General features: G+C 43.9%; 2 protein-coding genes across 2 annotated transcripts in view; one reads left to right on the top strand and one right to left on the bottom strand.

The window, feature by feature from the left end:
* ACRC (acidic repeat containing) overlaps positions 1 to 9,683 on the top strand; it is a 10,889-nt gene extending 1,206 nt beyond the window's left edge. The window contains exons 2-10 of the mRNA XM_017819126.1: positions 1,051 to 1,097; positions 2,385 to 2,436; positions 2,821 to 2,894; positions 3,417 to 3,839; positions 4,865 to 5,036; positions 5,617 to 5,761; positions 7,169 to 7,304; positions 8,229 to 8,433; positions 9,361 to 9,683. Coding sequence (XP_017674615.1) covers positions 1,051 to 1,097; positions 2,385 to 2,436; positions 2,821 to 2,894; positions 3,417 to 3,839; positions 4,865 to 5,036; positions 5,617 to 5,761; positions 7,169 to 7,304; positions 8,229 to 8,433; positions 9,361 to 9,613 — 1,507 coding nt within the window. The 3' untranslated portion in view covers positions 9,614 to 9,683. The remainder of the gene's footprint in view (positions 1 to 1,050; positions 1,098 to 2,384; positions 2,437 to 2,820; positions 2,895 to 3,416; positions 3,840 to 4,864; positions 5,037 to 5,616; positions 5,762 to 7,168; positions 7,305 to 8,228; positions 8,434 to 9,360) is intronic.
* Positions 9,684 to 10,196: 513 nt separating this feature from the next.
* Positions 10,197 to 16,556, bottom strand: BRCC3 (BRCA1/BRCA2-containing complex subunit 3). The gene is made up of 8 exons (XM_017819275.1): positions 16,418 to 16,556; positions 15,566 to 15,685; positions 14,890 to 14,977; positions 14,147 to 14,235; positions 13,631 to 13,686; positions 12,917 to 13,048; positions 12,539 to 12,582; positions 10,197 to 11,586 (listed from the first exon to the last, which is right to left on the bottom strand). Exons 1-8 carry the CDS (start codon positions 16,520 to 16,522, stop codon positions 11,435 to 11,437), a joined length of 786 nt encoding a protein of 261 aa, XP_017674764.1. The 5' UTR covers positions 16,523 to 16,556; the 3' UTR covers positions 10,197 to 11,434.
* Positions 16,557 to 16,628: the final 72 nt, after the last annotated feature.

Here is a 16,628-nt window from a genome sequence, read left to right on the forward strand (position 1 = left end):
TTTATATGTTTTTATATATAAAAGAAATATATGTAGTTTATAGAAAATATATTTCTTATATATATATAGGATATAGTGTATGTATATAGAAAATATACTAGACTAAATTATATAATGTGTATATATAGAAAATATATTAGGCTAAATTATATAATGTGTGTATATAGAAAAAGTACTATATTATATGTTGTGTAATTTATAATGCGTAATTTTATGTACATTGTGTATTATTGTGTAGTATATTTTGCATAGTATATGTTATACTATATTATATAGGCAATATGCTATAATAATTATTTATAGTGATTTATATAAATTTTAGATTACGCTCCCATTTGTTCCATGGCAGTTGGTACCTATTAGCATGTTTCACAATTACAGTCTTTAAAGTTTAAATAGCTTTAATTAAAAGAAGCTGTCTTCCTGTTTTTAAGCAAATTGCTTAGTGTGTTTTCCAAGTGGTTGGCAGAAAATGAAGTCAGTGATTTGGTAAGGGGAGCGCAGCTTGCCTCGACATCCGCGTGAGGATGCAGGCTGGTGGTAATGCTTCCGTTGTGCCTCTCGAAAGAGCTTTGGGAAAGCTGCTGCTCTGTGTTAAATATTCATGGCAACCATATTAGAGTGCATTTCGTACACAAGCAGCTGATTACTCATCAGTGCGTGCTTTCAGCTTTCAGCCTTACTGTAACTCACTTCTCTCCCAGATCACAGACCACGTGTAAGAGAAAAACAAGCTTTCTGTCCTTTCTGTCTTCTGATATCCAACTTGAACTGAAACGCAATATCCTAAGCCTGTGCCTTCAAATGGTTCAGTGTTCCAAATTTTGAGGATGGATTGCTACTTACATGGAACATATACGGTTGCTAGAACTTATATATTAAAATTTATAACATTTCTGTTTTAAACAGTTAAAATAGTTCAGCCTGTTTGTGATGTTCAGTGTTTTTTCCAGTCTGTATTTGATTCTGGGTGTTCACAGGTGTTTCAGGCCAGTGGAGATGCAGATCTACTTCCCACTGACCTAATGTTCTGCATTTCATTTTTTGCAGCCACGGCCTGTGCTTGTCTTCCAGCAGTGATGAGGAATTTGAGACGTGTAAGTCATAGCACATGTCGGTTTGTTTTCTGGAGTATGAGAAGGACACATTTCTAGTTATAGTGGAGTGTTTTTACACGTTATTTTCTTCCACTGCTTGTGCTGCAAAGTACATTCTGTCCTTGCAGTGCAGTCTTGGTGGCTGTATGCCACAGGGAGTGTTTTTTAATTTGCCTCAGTTCTGGGTGCTTTTTGCCTTGCATTACATTTCTGTTGTTGCCTCAGATTTATCTGTTCCCTGTCACTCACTCGCTTTCTTCTTAGTCTACAAAGCATCTTTGAATAAACCTTTTCTCTGAGCAGTTACTGTTCTAAACTACTCACAATTCCCTCTTACCTGACACAGCTTTTATTGCATTAGTCTTAACCAGTCAGAGGGATGTTTTTGAGTTGTCACAGTGGCTCAAGGTCTTGGTAAGATAGAATTGAATACTAAATTGTACATGGTGGCTTCTGTGGTGCATAACCAACCAATCTTTTTGTTCAGCCTGTGCAAACAAATGGTAACAGCCACTATAACTATCACTGTGTGCTGGAGTAGTTAAGTGCACGCTGGTTGGGTTTTTTCCTGTTGCAAGAGCTCTGTTTAGCTCATTTGTTAGCTGGACTAATCATGGCTCTGCCACATCTCAGTTTCAAACTGGTAAGTAATTTATAGGTTTGTAAATCTTGCAATATGTTCTTCCTTATATATTTAACAGATATGATAGAATTGCTAAGGCAGTAAGTAGTACCTGTTTATTTTACCCTTTGCATATCACTCTTGTGCTGGTCCAGCTGCGTTTAAAGCAGGTTTCTCATTGCTTTGGAGTTCCTGCTGTGCTCCAGCTCAGTGCCATGTGAATGATCTTAAGATTGTCAGGCCTTACTACCAGCTGAAGCAAAATGTGCTGTATATAGATCCTGCACTACTTCTAGACTTCTAAGTCTGATAAATATTTCCATACTGCCCATTCATTAGGTCATTTTTCACTCTTCTGTAATTTTTATATTTGACAGTCTACTCCTTCCCCTGGCTCCTTTCAGGGAGGCTGCTGAGTGATGTGCCAGCTCTGTCATGGAAGGGGGCTGAGAGAACTACTTGGGGCTCGGAGCAGAATATTTGCAAAGCCATTCTGCTGCCATCCTGTCACTGTAGTGCCAGTTGTAGGAAAGACTGAAGTGAAAATATGTACCAAGAGAAAAGTTTGTGGTTTTTAAAGACTTTAATTTTTACTAGTTGCAAACTTAAAAATGCCTAAGAAAAGAAACAGAACCTTGTTCCTAATTAATCTCCTCTTGGTTTAGTTTTAGCCAGAATGAAAACTCCCAAAAGTGTTCCTAAAAAGGCAGATGCAAGGTGGGTGCTGTAATTAATTACTTTTCTGTGTTCATAAAATAGTTTTCTGTATCATATTTACTAATCAGAATACAAGAAAAACAATGAAAAGTTCCAGTGATTCGTGGTCAGATACCTGTATAGGAGTGAGTGTAGACAGAACTGTTATGTGTCCAGTCTGTATGTTCAGGACAGAGATAAAAATGGGATGTTTGGAGGTGTAAATGCTCCTTTGCCATTCCTATTTATGGATGTAGTTGGTAACATTTGTTGTGAACAATAATAATGTTATATTTGGAGGCTTTTTTTGGGTTGCTTTTTTAGTAGGGCAGATTAACTCTTGCATTTTCCTCCTTTATCCTACCTTTTTTCACATTTACCTTTTTTTTTTTTTCCTTTTTACAGTTTGAAAAACTTCATCGATGACTCAGATGATTTCTTCTTGGACTTTAAAGCGAGAAAGAGCACAAAAAAGAATGGCAAGTAATTGTGCAACAGCAAATATGAAGTGGGAATTTTAATGAGTGGAAAGGTAGCATAAATCTCTGAGAGAGCTGACCCCTGATCAGGAGGGGCAGGATCTCTTTCAGCTGGTGTGAATGTGAACCCTGAAAAGTGTGTGCCAGCTGCAGACTGGGAAAAGCTGTAGAAAGCCAATGGAATGGTGTCTGGAGGGGAAATGGGTGAAGCAAAATGGACCAGAAGCATCACTAAAAAAAAAAAAGTCACCTGGAGATCTGATGTGATCCCTTGATCTTGACAGGACAAATCTAGGATGACAGAAGCATTGTTTGTTGGCAGGCTGTGTTATTTTAATACATCTTTCGGTGACTTTTCATGTAGTAAAATGGTAAATGAGCAGGGCAGAGTAAAGCAAATGCAGAGATACCTCTCTATTTGTATTTTCCTATCTTTCAAGGGATTTTTTTTTTGTATTAAGACAAATGCAGGTCTCCTGAATGCAACTGCCAAAACCTTAAGCTCTTTCTTTCGGATTGCAGCACCAAAGGATCTTCAGACCCCCAGGAAGTTGATGAGTTCTGGAAAGAAAAGCACTTGCTGCCAAGAATTGCATTATGGAGAGAGTTCAAGTGACACTGAGGATTCTGTCTTTGTAGAAAGTCCTTGGCTTGACCACCAAAAAGGGGGTGTAAAAGACTGGAAAGAGAGTCAGAGGTGCACAAAACTTTCACCTCCACAAAATCTGAAAGAGTCAGTTTCCAAAGGCAGTCCAGATTTGCCTGTTAGAAGGAAAGAAAGAAGCTGTGAGAAGAGCACAGAAAATAAATTGCCCACTGTGGCAGTAGAGTCAGACAGCTCAGATGACAGCTTTGAATCGTTAATGGAACGGATAAAGAAGCAAAGTCTGCCCCAAAAACCAGTCTTAGGCACAAATAAAACCATCTATCAGCCCAGCTCAGCAGGTAAGCAGCTGTTCAGGGCTGACTTGCAGTGGTAGTGCTGATTGCCTGACTCTTGCCATTTGTGTGGCACAGACTTCTGGGAGGCAGCCCAGGACCTTGCAACTGGATTTGGTGCAATCAGAAATGACTCCTCTGAGCGTTCTGAAAAGTCACCCTGTGGTGTCAAGGTTTAAGGTTTTCACTATTGTTTGTTCTTGTAGGCATTTTTAGTTTTAAATGTTATTTTTAAAAATTATAATTAATTTAACAAAATTATTATCTAACTGGTGGTATTGAATTATTCTGATTTTTTTTAATGTATGATACTTAATGTGAAGCTGTCATTTCAGCTTTAGGACTGAAATTTTCAGCAGTTCAGAATGCTGTTTGTTTAGTATTTGGATTTATACTTGACTCATCTTTTTTTTAAAAAATACAGTTTATAACAAGAATTTCCTAAATCAGTACCTCCTCCTTTCCTTTGACATACTGAAATGAGCCTCAACTGAAAGACTGAAAAGGGGGAAAAGGACTGTTGCTGAGATGAGAGCAGATGAAAACAAATGTTTTTCTAGAGAAGTAAACACAGGGCGCCTTTCTTACTAACAATGACTGGCCAGAGCAAGGGGACCTCTGGAAGAGGATCATGTACAGCACAGAAATATGCCCTGGGAAAGAGCAAATGTTTTTTTAAGTGGAATATATCAATTATGTTCTATAACGTTATAACTCAGGAATTATGTTCTATAACACATAACTTAGGAATGCCTGAGTGAGGTCACAAATACTTTTCCTTCCACTTCGTCCTTGCTGAATGTTTGAAAGTTTGGAGTCTGCCACTCCTTCACTGAATGGTAATATTTGTAGTATGCAACAGCAAATTACCTTTCCATCAGTTGTAAAAACCTTTGCCTTCAAGTGTGCACAGCAGGAGTTTATTCTGAGGTGGAATATTTGGCTTTTTCAGTGTTGTCAGTGGGTTGCTGGTGTCTGTGCTCCTGATTCTTGGACAATGTGTAATCCTGTGACTCCTTCTGTTGAACTAGAAAACATCAAGCCACCCTGCAAAGATGCACAGCCTTCGAAAGGGGAGGGAGTGAAGATACCAAGGCCAAACTCCACTTCAGTTGCAGAAATATCTTCCAAGACAAGGACTCCTGCAAGAATTCCTGGGAATGAATTGGTCAGTTGCTCACAATCAGCAAAGACAGATAGAAGGTGAGTGTTTCTCCATTTTTACTATATTCTAGGGCATTTATAGATGGACATCCTTTGCCTAGGATGATGCAGTGACTCCTCTGGTACATAGAAACTTCTGCTACTAATCCAGCAATTATGAATGATTAAGTAGCTGGAAATCAAAGTTTTCAGTCTCCAGTATGACAGGGAGAATATAGCTGATCTCTGCCTAGAGGAATTGATGGCAAATATATCTGACAAATGTCAAATCTTCTTTGTAAATGTTTTCTTGCTATTCCTTGTCTTGGTACAGCCCACCTCTAATGTGTTGGCCCCACAGATTGTATATATCCAGTTGCTTGACTCTGAAAATATATCTAAACTGATTCTATTAACAAGATTGTCTTGATTTTTTTTTTTAACCTCTCTAACTTGCAGAATCCATGTTTCTTTTTCTGTATGTGGATGTAGCTTAAGCTTTTCAGAAGAATGCATTTCTCATTTCTAACAGCTGCCTTTATTCTGCCTTCTAGCCATGTGCTGTTTCCTTTGGTCATTTTATAACTGTGTTTACCAACACAAAACCTTCTTTACAAAAGCTTTATGGCTTTTCTTGCAGGCTCAGGGTATGCTCAGTGCCTGGTTGTTTCTTGCAAGATCTTTCAAATCCCACTTCCCACTACGTGAAGTATTTCAAGAAGAATAAAGAGGAGCTGACACAGAAGCTCTACAGACTGTTTAACAGCACCATCTTTGATCAGAAGGTTGGTTTAAAAACGAGAATTACTATTCTAAAATGCTGGTTAATATGTCGCTCCTCACTTCTTGATGTGATTGCTCTTTATCCTCCTCAGTGCTAAACATTATAGTAATGTCTTATGTTTGATTTAGCTCAGGCAATTGCTCTGGAAGGGGTTTGCCACCACAGTGATGCAGCAGTTTTCAGCGTGGCTTTGCTTTCCCAGCTGTAATGGATGGAGCACCATCCTTGAGTCAGCTGTCTGGGTGGTATCCAAGAGTCTCTGATGGGAGAAGCTGCTGTATGAGGGCCCTTGGATCAGTTCCATCAGATCCTTCTGTTTCCATGGCCATGTCTGCCTTTCTGGAACAGATTAAAAAGGTGCTTATCCTTTGAATAACAGTTTTGCATGAGCATAAAGCTTCAAGTTGTGTTTCAAATTTAAGGTTAAATTTCAGAGAACTGCTGTCTTGGCCTTCACGTCTGTTGGGATATTGGGGACCCTCCGCTGGTGAGAAATACCCTTGAAAGGAAGGATGCTGTCCTCAGTAATTCCAATAGAACTTCCTTCAGGAAGGAAAACGTTTCCCTGCAGATGAGAAGATACTGTTGAGCTGACCAAGGGCAGGCTGAGGTCATGATTTCACATAAAGCTGAGCTGAACAGGCTTATTATTGCTGAAAGCAAAATATCTGACAGCCCTGTGCCTGTGCTGTTGAAGCCTTTACTTAAGCTCATTAATTTAGATGACAGAAAACTGTTAGTAAAAGAACTGAACTAACTAAGATATGATGAGGGCTTGCAAAATCAGGGGCAGCACAGAAGATAAGCAAGGGGGGATTATTCACCCTCTCATGGTGTTAAGGTGCATCAAATTAATTGCAAGTTGCAGGTTCAGCACAACCAAAGCAGATGGTACTTAACCTGTGAATTATTAAGTTGTAGAACTTCTGATCATAGACTACTGTAGATGCTAAAAATACTTATGTATTCTTAAACATACACACTCTTTCTCCCCAAAACACCAGAAAACCACTCTAATGGATATTTAATAGAAAAGAACCACCTGTGGCTTAGTGGTTAGCAGTTGGAAAGAGGTACTTTTTTTTTGAAGAGGAAATTGTGGTTTATGGCTGTCCTGTCCTTGTATTTCTTCTTAAGCAGCTTGTTTTAGCCACTGTTGTAGGTAGAATAGAGGAACTAAGGGACTTCTGGTCTCATCCTGCATTGTGGAACTCCCAGTGTTGGTTACAGAGACACTAATTGTGAGAATAACCAGCCATGGGGGGTGAGTTTGCATGTTAAGTGACAACAGTGTTGGGAGCACTGAGACATCCTGTACCAGCTTTGCAGCAAATACAAGGGGAAGCCAGAGGGCCAGAAGATAAGAGAGGTAGAGAGGGCAGATTACATGTCCTGTTTTGTTTTTCAGTTACCAGAGACAATGGAGATAATCTGGAATAAGAAGATGAGAAAAACAGCAGGATATTGTGTGACAGGGCAGACAGGTCCCCAACAAAAGCGTTACGCTCGCATAGAACTTTCTGAGAAAGTCTGTGACTCTGCAGGTGGGTAAAAGAACAATTATGTTGATTCTCCTTTAAGAAAGCAAGTTCTAGAGGTAAAAACACTAACCTGAGGCCTAAGAGACCTGGAACTGGACCCTGCTTTGAAATTTCATATTACCTTGAATAAATAAATCCATCAATTGATGGATTTATCCACATTCCACAGCCCTTCTAAGAGGCTGGGCAAATGTACAAAATGTGAGAACAGAGATGTATTCACACTAACTGCAGTATTTTGTTTATATTTCTTATTGCTTTGAAGACCCATAGGCATCATGTTACTCTAATTCTGTATGTGCTGTAATGGCAGTCTAAAATCAGACTTCCATCACAGCCAGCCACCTTGTTGGTAGTATGTAAAGCTGGAGTAAAGACAGGTCAGGGCCAAATTAACTTCTATTAAGTGGTACTGTAACTGTTTTTTCTCCCTCATCCCTTCCTAGTTTGGGGAAACAAATCATAAAATGGTTTTAATTGAAAGGGATCGATAAAGGTGTTAAACAGGACTGGCCCCAGCACTGAGCCCTGGGGAACACCACTGGTGACCTGCCCCAGGTGGATGTAACTCCATTCTCCACCACTCCCTGGGCCCGGCCATCCAGCCTGTTTTTTACCCAGTGAAGAAGGAATACACCTGTCCAAGCCATGGGCTGCCAGTTTCTTCAGGAAAATGCTGTAGGAAACAGTGACAAAGGCTTAACCAACCAATGAAAAAAAACCCGAAACACATCAGGTGTGCAGGGAAGTGCAGGATGCTGAATTGGAGCTAATCACAAAACTGGAAATGCACTAAGTAAAACCTTGCTTTGGAGCATTTTACCAAGACGGTGGTAGCTCTAACCTCCAAAATAACCCTTGCATCTTAGTAAGTCTGTACTTCCCCACACCTGACTGACCTTAATCTTCCGTTTGCTTTCCCTGCAGATCGCCTTCGGGACACGCTGATCCACGAGGTTTGCCACGCGGCCACCTGGCTCATCAACGGTGTTCGTGACGGACACGGGCGGTTCTGGAGGTTCTATGCCAACAAATCAGCTGTAATTCATCCAGAGCTGCCAGTAGTAACACGGTGCCACAGCTACGAGATCAACTACAAATTCACCTACGAGTGTGCTCAGTGCAAAGCTAAGTGAGTAATGTTTTGATGTGCATGTGACCGTGTATTCACTTTCCCTCTAACTTGCCAGTCTCCTGGGTCTAGAAATCATGGGTCTCTTAAACTGTGAAGCAGTTGGGATAGTCTGAGTTACTTCATGTTTCCAGAGCCCACAGAACCTCACTGTGTGATTCCCACATGTTTGTTTCCAGGTAGTTTCAGTTCTAGTTCAGAGGTCGGGACAGGCAGAAGTGTCTTGTGAGTACCACTGGTGATGATGGAGGGTCTTTGGGATGTATGTCCCTCAGCTTTGAAGGAACAAGTCCCCATAAAAACTGGGCACAGAACGTGTGACAACAATTAGATCCTACGACAAAGTATCAGAGGAAGCTTTCTAGGGTTTGTATCTTGATGATTTTGAATTAAGATAAAAAAAAGCAGCTGACAAGAGTGTTATTATTATAATTATCATCCCACTCCATTCCCCAAAATTTAGGGGCTAAATGCATGCTTAGAAAGCATGTGGCATTTTTTTTTACCTCTCAGGATCATGTGACTCCCAGAAGGAAACATTTCACATATGGAATTTTCTTGAGGTGTTTGTTAGGACTGTACAATGCATAAGTTGCTTAGATGCAACAGAGCATGGAGAAGGATTTTTGGTGATGGCTCTGAGGAGAAACTCCAAGGGGCAGTTGATATGTGGGTTGTGGAGGTGTCTGCAGATGTTGTAGGTCTTCATACTCCTGGGCTGAGAGTAAAAGAGACAGAGGAAGGGACCAAGCTCAAAAGGCAGTGGAGTAAGTTCTAGGATAGAGATGTGCAATACAGATTTGATTGTTCTGCTGTGTGAAGGGGGTACTGTTTGCTCTTCTCAAATACTGGCTTAGAAACCTGACCTGAGTATCCAGGAGAAGAGAAAGGAGCCCTTTCCCACAAGTCCTGACTCTTCCCTTCCAGGATCGGCCGGCACTCCAAGTCCCTGGACACGGAGCGGTTCGTGTGCGCGTTCTGCGGGGGGCGGCTGTCCCTCAGCCAGCCCCCGGGCAAGGGGGGCACTCCTGCCAGGACACAGCTCACACCCTTTGCCAAGTATGTGAAGGAAAACTACGGACTGGCCAAGAGAGAGCAGCAGGGGCTGAGCCATGCAGAGGTCATGAGGAAACTCGGTGCTGATTTCGCTTTGAAAACCAGGCTTGATGATTCCTTTTAATATCTCAATAGATTTCCTTACTTGATGCCACTTAAATTTTGTATATAGAGTAGTAGATGAGTCTAACGTGAGTCTAGTCAGATGATTTAAGTCTTTCACATAAAATATGACTGAATGTGTGTCTTCTGTAAGCAAATTGCTCAGGGAATGTAATAATATTGAATAATCAATAAATGCTAATCTTGTACCAACTGTGTCAATGAACCCCAGGCTTTGTTTCAAATTAATCATGGCTGTATAGTTTTACAGAACCCTGGTGCCAGCCCAGCTTTACTGGCTGGAGAGCCAGGCTGTGGATCACCACAGTCCTTCACTTCCTTTTGTCATTGGGATTATGATTCCAACCATCCCCATTCCAGCTGTGCTTTGGGAGATTGCACTGGAGGCCCTGGGCTGCTCCCAGGAGCTCTTATCAAGCCTAGGGACACTGAGGCACCACCCTCTCTCCCCAGCAAAGATAAGGGTAAGGAGCACTTGAACTAGAAACCAGTAACAAAAACAACTGCACAAACCCACTGACTGTTCAAAAACTAAGGAAAATAACTATTCACTGCACTTTTAAGGAAAAAACCAGTAGTGAGTGTTATACTTGAAAGTTCTACTCTTTGGGGATTGCCAACAGAAATGCAGAAAGCTTAAAAAGTCAAGTCTGACAAAAGCAATGGGGTTATGGGGCTTCCAGATCCCTTTACACTGCTCATCAATGCTGGCCCTCTCCGACAGGGAGTGCCTCTCTCCCAGCTCTTACTTTCATTCTCCCACAGCAACAATCCAGACAATGAGCTGTCAGGAATTGAACAATGTTCCCTGCAGTAATGCAGGCAGCTCATTTTCATCTGTCTGTGTAAGAATTTAGGTTAGAACCAAGGAGCTGAAACAGGAATTTTAACTGTGCTTTGCCCCTTTGCTCACGAGACAAACTTCACAAAACAGAACACAGCAGGTTGTACATGATACTCTGGGGGATACTCTGAAATGCAACAGCAAGAACATTTAAAGGATTAGTTCAACAACAGCTATTTTGTTCCAGTCTTCAGAGATTTTTAACAATTAAGTTCAGCATATAAGAACGACAGGCTTGTATATCTACCAGTTCTCTTCCCAGCATCTTAAACTTCTTCCCTCTGGGGAGGAACCACAGTCCTGTCACTGAAGCAGCAGAAACAGCTGATTTTGCAGAGAACCTCAGTGCTGGGCTCACAACAGCATCACATGAAGAGAGCAGAGATGGACCAAAAACTGCAGGCACTGGCACTTCGTAGCATTCATTTCATTTCTACTCCAAACAGCTCTAGCTTTGGAATTCTTTATTTGGTTTGACATATGCTGAACAGATCCTGTGTCAAAGTCCCACCTCTTACCTGCCTGGGTGGATGGCCAGCAGTCCAGAACATTACTAGATATAAGATCATGGTCAACTGAAGCTACTAAAAGAAGGCAGAAGTTGGCAGCATCAGATATGACTGCAGAGACACACTTTTCCCCTCTAACCCTCCTGTTCCAGGGTCCTGGAATACATGTAAAGCAGTAAGACTTCTGTCAAAATATAGAGAAGGGAGAAACAACATGTTCCCTACGTGTGTGCCCTCCAGAACAGGAGTCTCTTCAGGTGCTGCCCAGCCCCACCACTGCAGCACCTGCAGACACAGCCCTGCTTTGCTCCAAGCTGGGGCAGACAAAGTCCTTATCCTGGAGACGTGCTCTGTGCTGCAGGAGAAGAGGCACAGCCTTCACTGTAAGGCAATTCAGGGCCACCCTTCAGCCTGGAGGAGGTGGTGTAGATTTTTTTAGTCTCTTTTCTGAAGGGTCTGCATTTCCTCCTCACTCTAAAGCAGCGAGTTCCTCCAGGAGCTGCTCTTTCTCCTGCTGCAGCTCCTGCACCCGCTGTTTGTTCTGCTCCAGTCTGTCCTCCAGCCACTGCAGGAGGGGCCCACTGATGGCAGACATCTGGCTGCAGAGGTTCTTTGTGAACACTGCAAAGAGCAACCACACGTCATGCCAGGGCAGCACACAACACACTCAGTGTGCTACAAACCACCCCAAAGCCATCAGTGTCACAGACAGCCAAGGAAACCTTCCACCACGCTGGCCCTGCCAACCACACATCCCCTCAGGAACGTCAGAACCAGCAGCTTGATAAACAGGGAAATGCTATTTCAGTCTGAGCCAGGGGAGGGATGACAGACCTGCAGCAGAAATCTGGAAACCTGCACACAAGTCATCACTGCTGCTAATTAATCTCTAAATTTAGAGGAATCAAAGAATGCCTCATCTCTTAAACGCGTGAGAATGGATAATGGGATAATTATCTTGCAACAGAAGTGGGATTGAGATTCACCCTGTGACACTGGCAAAAGCAAAGGTGTCACATCCACACAGCTCATATGAAGTGCCAGGAGATGCAGGCATGTGTACAGCTCAGCCACACAACACTGTAACTCTCAACAAATCCCAAATCCCCCTTGCTGTTCCAACAGAAAAAATAACCTAAAGAAACCAAACTCAGAAAACCCGAACAATCCTGAAGTCTGTTGTAATTTTAACCAATTCTACAAAGGCTGAAGGACACAACAGCATTCATGGACCCCAGGATTAGGTTATTTTACAGCCTTTGATGTTTTCCTATAAAGTATTTACTTTCAGTTCTGTTCCTTAACTAGATTTTACATAACAAGATAACTATCTCAGGGAATTCTCTGGGTTATACAGCCTTTGTGATTCAGAGTGTGGCAAGGGAAAAAAAAGCTATTATTTGTATTTTTCTAGCTATTTACAGCGGCCTTTTATGGCAAAGGGAGGAGTGTTATACATGTGTAGTCTAAGGCCCCCCAAATTTAGAGTCAAACCAAGCCCTGCTCAAGACTCCACTGTTTTGACCCTGGGAGCAGCACCCTGGATTCTCACATGCAAAAAGGGAATCCTTACCTGAGCCATTATGGATCTTGGTTACAGAGTCCAGATGGGTGAGGCTACGACAAGGAACAGAAAGCAGGTCAGGGACAAGCCAGGGAACTGCACATTAAATCCAGGCTGCAGAACCACTGCCTGCCAGTCACTGCCCACACCACAGGTGCCTTCAAGTCTCCTCACCTGCTGCACATTCACAAGGACAACTGACCTGTGATCACAAAATCCCACATTCTGCTGGTAACCCCAGCCTCAGTTATTCAACCAGTTCTACAGAGGCACATGAGCTGCTAATCCTTCTCATCTTCTACAGCTTTGCAAAGGTTATGGTGCAGCAACAGTAGAACATGTCAGCAAAGACAGTCCTGGAGAGGTGCAGAGCCCCACTGCTGTTACCTGTGAATTCTCCTGTAGGCATCTTGCTCTTCTTGGCAAAGGATCTTGGGCAGCTCCACAGCTGATTCCAGACACACTTTCCCAATGGTTTCATGGGGGACAACATGAATAGGAATTTCAATCCTTTCGTACCTGAAAGAGATTCAGATACAATTAAATTCAAAGCAGCAGAGAAAAAACACGACTTTTACAACCTACCACAGTCTGTCCAACACATGGCAGAGCTGCACATCCACTTTTGGGAACACATGCCTAAGTTGGCAGCCAAAGGGAAGCATTTTATACACTTGTCTTATTTTAATTATAAGATGCTAAAGCAACTGGGTGGCCAGTACTGACAACATGTTGCACAGTGTGTGTGGTCAGTGAGGAGCCTGAAGGCTCGGCCTCTAGAGCTGGAAGTAAAAAAGTGGGGCTTCTACACAACGGGTTACAGCACAAACCCCACCCTGCCTACAGCAACCTACCCCAAATCCTGAGATAATAAATTATCTAGGGTAAGTTAAACTTTACATTCTCTTCCATCAGCCTGCACAAGAAGTCAGGGAGACCTCGTGCTGGCATCTCTGAACAGTATTTGCTTCTCGTGACAGGCCCTGAAGCCACTTATTTGAGACAACCCAGAAAGGAGAGACAAGGTGAAATACAATCTGATACTGAGCCAAAATGAAATACAAGCAGACACTGGACAGAAAATTCTTCTGCTGTACTCACTCTGAGCTCTTCTGGGCTTGAATAGACTGGAAACAGGTATAGAGAATCCTGCCTGTCTGAGAGAGACAGCAGAAAGTCAGATTTCAAGTGCAAAAACCCATCTAAACCCACACATTCCTTTAGGAACAAGAATATGTTTTCAAACAGAATTCCAACAGGTTGAAAAGGCACAGACCTTTTGCTGTGACTGGAATGCTGGAGCTGCTTAAAGCAGACACTGACAAACCCTCTAATGATAAAAATATCTGAAGCTACAGCTGCCAACTGGTCCATCTTAGTGTACACACAGTGTAGCAGCTGCTGCAGCCCCCCTGGGCAGGCTGTGGGGCAGCACAGAGGATTAAACACTTGTTCATTTGTCACTGTCACAACCCAAACACCACCATTCCAGCTGGGCTTTTCACGTGCCCCCAGCAGAGCTCTTTCCTTCTTGCAGGTGCACTCAGGGACTTCAGCTTTGCCCTGATGCTCCTCACGAGCACTTGGAGGGTTTGATGCCATTTTTAAGTTTCCTACCTTGGTGTTCTTGTCCTCAATGAAGCAGGAGAAGATCAGCCCTACAAAGCCTTGGTCCATCATCTGATACATGGCCTGTGTACGGACATCTGCAGGAACAGGAATGAGAGAATGAGAACTGCACTGGTCACCTGGAGCAGTGGGAAAAGGTTTGCCACCTTTTGAAGGGTGATCTGGAATTTGGTAACAAGTGTCACAAGCTTTAAGTCCTTATTCTGAGTGACTAAATTAAAAAAAAAAAAAATTGATCCAATTTAAAATGTAATTAAATAGCAAATCTTAAATACACCAGGTGAGTTCACAAAACCAGAAATGATCTCAGGATCAGCCTGGTGCCACAGGTCTCCATAAAGTCCAGCACATACAACATACTCGCACACTTCTTTCATAGAACTTTTCAGTGTTGCATTAACATTCCCAGATGTCAAAAATCACCACAGTAGGCCCAGAATTCCCACAGGTTTTTTTGCTGTTCCCCACACCCTGGGTCTGGTTTTTCTATCTGGAAGAACAGTAGCACCAGCAGTAGCTGCTCTGAGTCATCTTTGAGTCCCTGGGGCACACACAGTTATGGGGCTGCACTGACAGAGGCCCCTGGAGCCCACCCAGACAGTCTGGTCCTACCAGGGGATGTCTGAGACACAGAGTCCTGAACTGCTGGGATGTGCAGCTCTGGAACTTGTGAATCCCACAATCAACCAGTTGGGAGTTCCACCCAGACCCCAGCTCAGGGCTCCTCTTACCCACGTGTGAGGGCCAGACAGTGATGTGGGGGTGGGAGTGGTACCAGCCCACCACCCTCATGGGACGTCCTGTCATCTCAGCCAACCTGTGTGGGAGTCAAGGAGCTTTTGGAACCAGCAGAGCAAAGGGAAGGAGTTTTTTGTACCAGGAAAAACAGCAGTTTTTTAAAATAGCTTCTCATCAGCCAACAGAATTACAGGTCCCTTTGGAGGGGTGACAAGACACGTGGCAGGGAGCTGATGGAGCCTCTTCCCCAGCACCCTCAGGAGTCACTGCTGAAGAAGCAAATTGGATTTTGCTTGTATGTGGCAGAAAAGAATATTTCAGCAGCTGAGCAAGCCAGAATTCCCAAGTGTGTGCAGAGAAGAGGCTCCCCAGTGCCCCACCTGGAGACCTGCTGACCTTTCATCTCTCACTACGCCTCCCTGCTGGAGTGCCACCCTCCCCAACAAACACACTGCAGAGATACTTGTCACCAAACACACAGAAATGACAAAAATTTCATAACGCAGCTCCACTGTAAGTGCTGGAACCAACTCCAGGGAAAGGCAAGTGCCAGCACAGCCCTCCCAGCCCAGCAGCTGCAGGAGGAGCAGCTGAGAGCTTCAAGCCAAGCAGAGCAAGTGTGAACCGCAGCCCATCAGCAGAGGTGTGAGGGGAAGCACTAAAGGATATCTCTGCTTCTGTGGAGGCAGCTGAGAGCTGCTCCGGGGAGATCTCCACGCGGTCCTTCCTCTTGTCGGAGCGGCGCAGGATGATCACAGAGTGGATGTGGACGATCCTGCTGGTGTCCACCTGCCCACAGAGGGAGAGCAGTCACTGCCCTGGCAGGGAGACACCCACCCGCGAGGCAGGGCCGGTTCTTACACGGGCACAGGGAGAGGGGAAGCTCTCCTGGCTCTTACTGTCACACTGAGAGCCGGGAAATAAACTCTCCAGCCAGTTCGTTGGGTTAGAAAGCCGACATTCCTTTACTCAGCGCTCTGGGAGCGCGGGGATAACTCCACGGAAATGCACACCCAGCAACTAAACAGAGCAGGGTATAGCCACGAAACTAATGCATATTCATCATGCTAATACATATTCATCACATTTCTGATGCATATTCATCACGCCTCCCGAATACATGCATACGTGCCGACTATTTCACTGGAGTAATTTGAATATGACTGGGGGTCTTTTGAGGTCATACGGGAACATCCCGTTCCCCAAATTTCCCTTTTATGGTTCTGGATCTTCTAACGAATCTTCTCCCCTTGAGAGTATCTCAGACATGCGGTCAGGTCATGATGCACTTCTTTTACCGTTCTTTGTTCTCAAAACTAACACATCTGCTAGCAGCTATTAATTACTAATACGGGTAAATAAGGCAACAGTAACAGATGTAGGGGGTTAACGCAAAGGTGCGTTAATCCCTGGTATTTGTCCTAAACACACGGTAACCACGGCAAACACTACGGTGCTAAAGAGCCCCAAACCCGCCGGACAGCGCCTCCTCCCGCCGCGCCCTTCCCGCCGGGGCGGTACCTCTCCGATGCAGAGCCCCATGACCTCCTCCTTCTCGGTGCTGAGCGCGTGGTTCAGGCACACCAGGAACGCGTCCGCCTCCAGGTGCACGGCCTGCACCGCCATCTTGCCTTCCCCTCACCGCCCCCGGCACCGCCCCCCGCGCGGCCGGGCCAATCGCAGCGCCGCCCGCGGGCCCGCCCGGCCAATCGGCGCGGCCCCCGCTGAGGCG

This window comes from Lepidothrix coronata, unplaced genomic scaffold (assembly GCF_001604755.1).
Source record: "Lepidothrix coronata isolate B3197 unplaced genomic scaffold, Lepidothrix_coronata-1.0 Scaffold73, whole genome shotgun sequence".
Classification (NCBI taxonomy): Eukaryota; Metazoa; Chordata; class Aves; order Passeriformes; family Pipridae; genus Lepidothrix; species Lepidothrix coronata.